Raw genomic sequence first — 8,443 nt, 5'->3', positions numbered from 1 at the left:
CCCGGCCAGGCCGCCGTGGCCCTGCATCCTCCCGGCCAAGCCGCCGCGGTCCTGCCTCCTCCCGGCCAGGCCGCCTCCTCCCGGCCAAGCCGCCGCGGTCCTGCCTCCTCCCGGCCAGGTCGCATCCTCCCGGCCAGGCCGCCGCGGTCCTGCCTCCTCCCGGCCATGTCAGATCGATTGATGCCAAGCACATACACTGCCACTGCTCCCTCTCGTCTGGTGCTTTTCTGATCCAAGTTGATCGGGACGCCCGCCCAGGACGCCGGCCGGCCTCGCCTCCTCCCGGCCAGGCCGCCGTGGCCCTGCATCCTCCCGGCCAAGCCGCCGCGGTCCTGCCTCCTCCCGGCCAGGCCGCCTCCTCCCGGCCAAGCCGCCGCGGTCCTGCCTCCTCCCGGCCAGGTCGCATCCTCCCGGCCAGGCTGCTGCTGTCCTGCCTCAGGCCGTGTGCGTCCGCCTCAGGTCGTGTACCTCAGGCCGCTCCGCTGCCGTATGCACCCGCGTCCGCCGGTACCTGTTCCCGCTGTCGTCCGCGTCCGCAGGCCGCCGGATTCCGCCCAAGATCTGCCGCTGGCCGTTGCCCGTCGGTTCCCGTGCTAGATCGGCTGTCAGGCATTGGATCGATCTCACGGTAGACATGTGTTTGACTGGGTGGACTGCATCGATCCACCTGCTTCGTGTGTGCGTGCGCGTACTCCCTGTGCCGTGCATCGCTTTGCTTTGGGCTGCTTGCACGCAGCCGGGCTTCAGTTGGCTTGCTTCTGCTTCCGGCTGCCTGGCTTGAGCTCTGTGTTTCCAAAAAAAAGAGCACCATGTCTTTGGCGTCATCTGGCTATGTTGCCATCCCGCGCTGCCCGGTGATATTTGATGGGGCTAACTATGCTGAGTTCGTTGCCTTTATGCGCATTCACATGCGTGGCATTCGTCTCTGGGGTGTTCTTTCCGGTGAGGTCCCCTGTCCTCCGCGCCTAGTGCCTCCTATGGCTCCTACCCCACCGCCGACGCCATCGGCTCTTGACACAAATGCTTCTGATGCTGATAGGGCTGCAGCCAGGGTTGCTGCTGATGATGCAGATGCCGCTTATGACCAGGAGGTCTTGGATTATTCAAATGCTCCTTCTGTTTATCGTGACGATCTGGCTGCTTACACTCAGTGGTGTGATGATGATGCTCGTGCTGCGACTGTTCTCATTTCCAGTGTTTTGCCTCAGTTTGCTTCTGAGTTTATAGGCCTCGGTACTGTCTTTGAGATGTGGACTCATCTTCGTCAGCGCTATCAGCCCTCTGGTGATGCTCTCTACTTGTCTGTGGTCCGTCAGGAGCATGCTCTTCAGCAGGGAGACTCCACTATTGATGAGTTCTACACTCAGAGTTCTGCTATCTGGTGCCAGCTTGACTCCCTTCGCACTACTGTTTGTGGCACTTGCCCGTGTTGCCAGACTGTGAAGTCAGACTTGGAGTTTCAGCGCGTCTATGAGTTCTTGTCATGGCTTCGTGGGGAGTTTGAGCCTCGACGTGCTCAGTTGTTTGCTCGTGGACGTGTTCCTATTTCTGAGGTGCTTTCTGAGCTTCGTGCTGAGGAGACTCGCCTCCGTGGTGCTGGTTTGCTTCAGGTTCCCTCTGTGCTCACTGCTCGAGGTGCTACTCCACCAGTGTCTTCTCGCTCCAGTGCTCTGCCGCTTCTGCCCACTCCTCCGGGTAGTGAGGTCCGCTCTCGTCCTCGTACTCATTGTGACTACTGCAACAGGGATGGTCACCCCGAGTCTGACTGCTTCCAGAAGAAGCGTGATATGTGTAATAGGGAGCGCAATTCTTCTTCTGGGACTCGTGCTTCTTCCTCGACGCCATCTACAGTCTCCTTGACTGAGCAAGATATTGTGAAGCTCAAGCGACTACTTGCTGCTTCAGGTTCTTCGACAGGTACTGCAGGCTCTGTGACTGGTGCTTCTAGTGTTGAGCGACCACTGTCGACACAGTCAGGTACATCCCCATGGGTTCTGGATTCTGGAGCTTCATTTCATATGTCCTTCGATTCTTCTATCTTGTCCTCTCGTAGATCTCTCGATTTTCCAATTAATGTTCTTACTGCTGATGGTACTCCTCTTCCTGTTGCGAGTCGAGGCACTCTTGCCACTTCTTCCTTTTATGTTCCAGATGTTTCTCATGTGCCTCGCCTTACCATGAACCTATTTTCTGCGGGTCAGCTTACTGATTCTGGTTGTCGTGTCATTCTTGACGTTGATTCTTGCACTATCCAGGATCGTCACACGAAGGCTCTGGTTGGGGCTGGCCCGCGCCGCCGTGATTCTCAAGGGCTTTGGGAGTTGGACTGGCTTAATGTTCCTTCCGCTACCACCACACTCGCCAGTCCATCTGCCTTCGCCGCTTCAGCTACCAGCTCCTTCCAGCAATGGCATCATCGACTTGGTCACCTTTGTGGTTCTCGACTATCGTCTTTAGTTCGTCGTGGTCTTCTGGGGCCTGTATCAGGAGATGTCTCCTTGCAATGCCAGGGTTGTAGGCTTGGTAAACAAGTTCAGTTACCTTATCCTACTAGCGAGTCAGTGTCGCAGCGCCCTTTTGATTTAGTACATTCAGATGTGTGGGGTCCGGCTCCCTTCTCTTCCAAAGGGGGCCATCGCTACTATATTATTTTTATTGATGATTTCTCTCGCTACACTTGGCTTTACTTCATGTCTTCTCGTAGCGAGGTTCTCTCTATTTATAAGCGTTTTACTGCCATGATCCACACTCAGTTCTCTACACCTATTCGTGTGTTTCGTGCTGATTCTGCTGGCGAGTATATCTCCAAAATGTTGCGTGGTTTCCTTGCCGAGCAGGGTACTCTTGCTCAATTCTCTTGTCCCGGTGCTCACGCTCAGAATGGCGTGGCTGAGCGCAAGCATCGTCACCTTCTTGAGACAGCTCGTGCAATGATGATTGCCGCCTCTCTTCCACCTCATTTCTGGGCTGAGGCTGTCTCCACTACCACATATCTCATAAACATTCAACCCTCATCTGCTCTACAGGGAGGTATTCCTCTAGAGCGTCTTTTTGATCATTCTCCTGATTATTCTGCTCTTCGGTTGTTTGGTTGTGTTTGTTATGTTCTCCTTGCCCCCCGAGAACGCACCAAACTAATCGCTCAGTCTGTTGAGTGTGTTTTTCTGGGCTACAGTGATGAACATAAGGGTTACCGGTGTTGGGATCCTGTCGGTCGACGGATGCGTATTTCTAGGGATGTGACTTTTGATGAGTCTCGTCCATTCTACCCACGACCATCCTCTTCGACCTTTTCAGTAGAGGATATCTCTTTTCTCATGTTTCCTGATACACCTCCCTCTATGCCTCATATTCCTACTCCTCCTTCTCGTCCCACTATTGTAGATCCGACACCATCTTCTCCTATCATTTCTTCTCCTTCCTTATTGCATGACACTCCACCTTCATCACCAATGTCTTCTCCATCTCCATCACCTCCGGTGGTTCCTTCTCATCCCACCTTTCCTTTTCATTATACCCGTCGTCGACGTGTTATGAATGAATCTACTGACATGCCATCTACTTCTGGTGCACCGTCTTCCTCGTCCCAGCCGACTTATGGTCTTCGGGCTCGACCTTGCCCTCCTCTTGACCACTATTCTCCTAGCTGATATGGCCTTTCGATTGTACTTGAGCCTATCTCTTATCGTGATGCTGTTGTTCATCCTGAATGGCAGTTTGCGATGGCAGAGGAGATTGCCGCACTTGAGCGCAATGGCACATGGGATCTGGTTTCTCTTCCTCCCCGTGTTCGTCCCATCACTTGTAAGTGGGTCTATAAGATTAAGACTCGCTCTGATGGTTCTCTTGAGCGTTATAAAGCTCGTCTTGTGGCTCGCGGCTTTCAGCAGGAGCATGGTCGTGATTATGATGAGACTTTTGCTCCTGTGGCCCATATGACCACTGTCCGCACACTTCTCGCTGTGTCCTCTGTTCGCCACTAGTCCGTGTCACAGCTTGATGTTAAAAATGCCTTTCTTAATGGTGAGTTGCATGAGGAGGCTTATATGCAGCCACCACCTGGGTATTCAGTTCCTGATGGCATGGTTTGTCGTCTTCGTCGCTCTCTCTACGGCCTTAAGCAAGCCCCTCGCGCTTGGTTTGAGCGTTTTGCCTCTATGGTCACTGCTGCTAGTTTTTCACCCAGTGATCACGATCCAGCGTTGTTTGTCCACCTTTCTGCTCGTGGTCGCACTCTTCTTCTTCTATATGTTGATGACATGATCATCACCGGCGACGATTCTGAGTACATTGCCTTTGTCAAGGCCCGTCTTAATGAGCAGTTCCTTATGTCTGATCTTGGTCCTCTTCGTTACTTTCTTGGGATTGAGGTTTCCTCCACCTCTGCTGGCTTTTTTATTTCCCAAGAAAAATATATCCAGGATCTTCTTACTCGTGCGGCTCTTAGTGATGAGCGCACTGCTGAGACTCCTATGGAGCTCAATGTTCACCTTCGTGCTTCTGATGGTGAGCCCTTGTCTGATCCGACACGTTATCGTCATCTTGTTGGGAGTCTTGTGTATCTTGCTGTCACTCGTCCGGATATCTCATATCCTGTCCATATTCTGAGTCAGTTTGTTTCTGCTCCCACTTCAGTTCACTATTGTAACCTTCTTCGCGTTCTACGATATCTTCGTGGCACGATCTCTCATCGTCTCTTTCCCCCCGTTCCAGCTCGTTACAGCTCCAGGCCTATTCGGATGCTACTTGGGCTAGTGATCCTACGGATCGCCATTCACTTTCTTCCTACTGTGTCTTTCTTGGTGGTTCCCTCATTTCCTGGAAGACGAAGAAACAGACTGCAGTTTCTCGTTCGAGTGCAGAGGCCGAGTTGCGAGCTATGGCTCTTCTGACGGCTGAGGTGACTTGGTTACGATGGTTACTGGAGGATTTTGGTGTTTCTGTTACTACACCTACCACCCTCCTGTCAGACAGCACAGGTGCTATCAGTATTGCACGGGACCCCGTGAAGCATGAGCTTACCAAACACATTGGTGTTGATGCTTCTTATGTGCGCGCTGCTGTGCAGGATCACGTTGTTGCTCTTCAGTATGTGCCTTCTGAGTTACAGCTAGCGGACTTCTTCACGAAGGCTCAGACTAGAGCGCAACATGGATTTCATCTCTCCAAACTCAGTGTTGTGGATCCACCATGAGTTTGAGGGGGGGGGGGGGGGGGGGGTGTTAGAGTTATATTAAGTGATGTCTTTTGGCCTTTTACATTCTAGTCTCTTGGCATCCTCTTGTAGCCTTTTGGCATCCTCATGTATGTGTATATATGTTGGCATTGGCCTCCTAATAATATAAGTTGCTATTCCAACATCCACCACTTGTTATGTTAAACTCGAAGGTTAATAGATAGTCAGGCTAAAGAGGTTTCATCACACTCCCATGGGAGGGAGGACGCTGAAGGAATGAAAAAAGTTCTAACAAGTTGCCTGCGTGACTGCTTATTCGTCATCTCCCTGCTTCAAACAACTAACCCGAACACGAAATTTATCAAGTATCACAATCTCTTACCCTCAGCCAGCAGCTTTCCTCAAGATTTTCTTACTTTGGGCATGAGAGAGCACATTTTTATTTATTTAAACATTTACTCTTGTTGCCTAGAATTCACAAGTTCAACTGTTTGCAGTTCCTCGTCCCTTGGCATCTCCGGCCACACAAAATAGGGTCATAAGCTGTAATATTTGTTAGACCCGCCTTCGAACAGTTCCACCATTCAATCATGTACAAGGCAACATGCATGCACAGATGCACTACTCTAATCGTTCCATAATGTAATTAATTTTACACATTGACATGGTCTCCAATATGCTAGTTTGACCACAAATTCCTAAAAATATCTTATGTGAAGTAAAAAAATAGACTATGAAAATATATTTCATAATGGATCTAATGACATTAATTTGGCGTGGTAAATGTCACTACAGAAAAACCAATTTAAGCCAAGGCGAACAGTAAGTCGAGTGTTGCACTCGGCGTAGCGGATACGGCTTAGAATGTTTCGGCTTATGGGCTATGAGCCGAGTGTCAGTTATTGGGCATACTGCTTGTAGGTAAGCCGAGTATAAAGTAGGGACACATGACAAACAAAACGGGATCACGGCCGTTAGCACCCAACGGCCATGCCACGTGGCCCGCCTGTAAGCCGAGCGTTGTTATAAGCCATGAGCCCATGTTTTTAACACTCAGTTTACTGCATAATACAAGGCAACGTGTGTTTTTCCTGTAGTGTGTAGGTGTAAGCACTATTTATTTTGTACAAATGCTAAAATTGATATGTTTTGTAACGGAAGAAGTATAATAATCTGCAATCATACTGACTAGATCTTTCCAATGCCTAAAATTCCAACAAAATGATATGCACCTCCAACATGCATCAAATCATCATGCGGACATCATCTCAGTACACATGATACATGTAACACTTGTTTATCTATATTTCTTCTAGTGCTTTCTGTAGTACCCCATGTCATAGAGTGCCTCATTGGTGTTTTGGGTCGCGCACCAACCTGAGAGCGTATCATTTGTTGTGGGCACCCAGCACGGCTTGCCCATAGCCTGGAAAATCGCAGCCCAGATCTGTCTAGCAAAGACACAACTCATGAGTAGATGATCTATGGTTTCCTCCTCCTGGTTGCACAGCGGGCAATGGTCCTGATGGTCGAGTCCTCTCCTCGCCAGGTGGTCGGAGGTCCAGCAACTATTTTGCAGGGCTAGCCACACAAAGAAACGGCAGCGTAGCGGGCCCCTAGCTTTCCACGTGAACTCCGTCGTTGGATCAGTTTCACGGCCCCAAAACTTTGCTGCATCAGTTGATTTTGTGGTGTAGGTGCCATTCGTCTCCCAGGACCACACGACCTCTTCTTGCCACGTCTGGTCCAGCTCCATGCCGGTAATCCAAGTCCACAAGGCAAGGTACTTCTGCAAGGTAGCTGAGTTTATTTATGGGTCCACATCTTGTGCCCATGCATTATCCTGAAGTGCCCAGGCGACCGTGTAGGTTGATCGCGTTTGGGGCTGCACTCGAGCACGAATGTTAGGAGCAATGTCCGCCACACGGTATCCGCCCAACCATCTATCTTCCCAAAATAGGGTGTTCTGACCATTGCCCACAATCGATCTCGCCGCAGAGCTAACCAGCTGATGTGCCGCAGGCGGTACTTGGATTTGAAATTCAGCCCAAGGTCGTTCCTTGTCACACTTTTGTAGCCACGGCCACCGTGCTTGCAAGGCGGTGTTGAGCCACTGAAGGTTAGGGATGCCAAGACCTCCCGCCCATTTTGGCGAGCACACTTTCTCCGGCCACCAGTGAGGTGTGAGGCCACACCGGCGCGTCCGTGTGCATCTCGTGCGCCACACTTAGATGATCTAATCCTCGCAACCGGCTACGGTTCCTGTAGGGTGTGCAGCAAAATCCTTGCTAAAACTCATGCTGCTTCGTCATGTTTTAAAACTCTCTCACCTCGACCTCCCTCATCCCACTCAAGCATTAAACTTCCGTTAGGAAAGTAGATTTTCCTTTACTGAAAAAAGCACATCATGCCCAAAATAATTATGGATAATTTTACTAGGGGACAAAGTGATTTGAGAAAAATTACAAACAAAGTTCCACATAGAACTTTGTTTTCTATATGAAGAAAAAAGTAATAAGCTTTTCTTAGTAATCGATCCACATTTTTTTCTCAACTAGTACTCTGTCCCTAAGTTGATTTAAGAACAGAGGTAGTACAATATTCCTAAGTTAATTTAAGGTTTGCCCATGACTACAAACCTAAAAATGCCAGTAAGCTTTGTGTCACAGAATGTACGTAGAGGAGTTAGTGGATGACATGTCTGGGTGAGAAGGCAAACAAAATGAAATGGAAAGTTCCATTCGGGGTCGAGCTCCACTATACCCATAAGGTATCGTGTCCTCAATTTATTTCATTTTGTACAAGGGAGATCATTTTGTTTTTACGTGCCTTTCCCTCCACCCCCCCCCCCCCACCCCCCTCCCCGGTCGTCTACTTCTGGGTGACACGGAGGCGAATACCTACCTTAGGGCCAGGGAACTACCAACATTCGCCGCCATCGGGTTTTCCTGACACCCTGAATACTCCCCTGCCTACGTCCCGTGACCCCACCCTCCGCTCCTGTCGACTACCACTCCTCCTCACCAACTTCACCTGGCATCAGTCTCCCTCCCGGATCGGGATGCTACGGCGTCGGCCATGGTGGCACGCCGTCCATGCTGTGCTCCGTGAGCGACCTGTTATTCGGCTCCTGAAAGAAATATGCCCTAGAGGCAATAATAAAGTTGTTATTTATATTTCCTTATATCATGATAAATGTTTATTATTCATGCTAGAATTGTATTAACCGGAAACTTAGTACATGTGTGAATACATAGACAAAGAGAG

General features: G+C 50.1%; 1 protein-coding gene across 1 annotated transcript; it reads left to right on the top strand.

Moving 5' to 3' along the window:
- Positions 1–809: 809 nt before the first annotated feature.
- LOC147977152 (uncharacterized) lies at positions 810–2,302 on the top strand. Its single transcript, XM_087521083.1, has 2 exons — positions 810–1,977; positions 2,256–2,302. Exons 1-2 carry the CDS (start codon positions 810–812, stop codon positions 2,300–2,302), a joined length of 1,215 nt encoding a protein of 404 aa, XP_087377209.1.
- Positions 2,303–8,443: the final 6,141 nt, after the last annotated feature.

The sequence above is a fragment of the Triticum urartu genome, chromosome 4A, assembly GCF_056163025.1.
Source record: "Triticum urartu cultivar PI428250 chromosome 4A, HENAU_Tu73, whole genome shotgun sequence".
NCBI classification, from domain to species: domain Eukaryota; kingdom Viridiplantae; phylum Streptophyta; class Magnoliopsida; order Poales; family Poaceae; genus Triticum; species Triticum urartu.
This window is presented reverse-complemented; position numbering and strand designations above follow the sequence as displayed.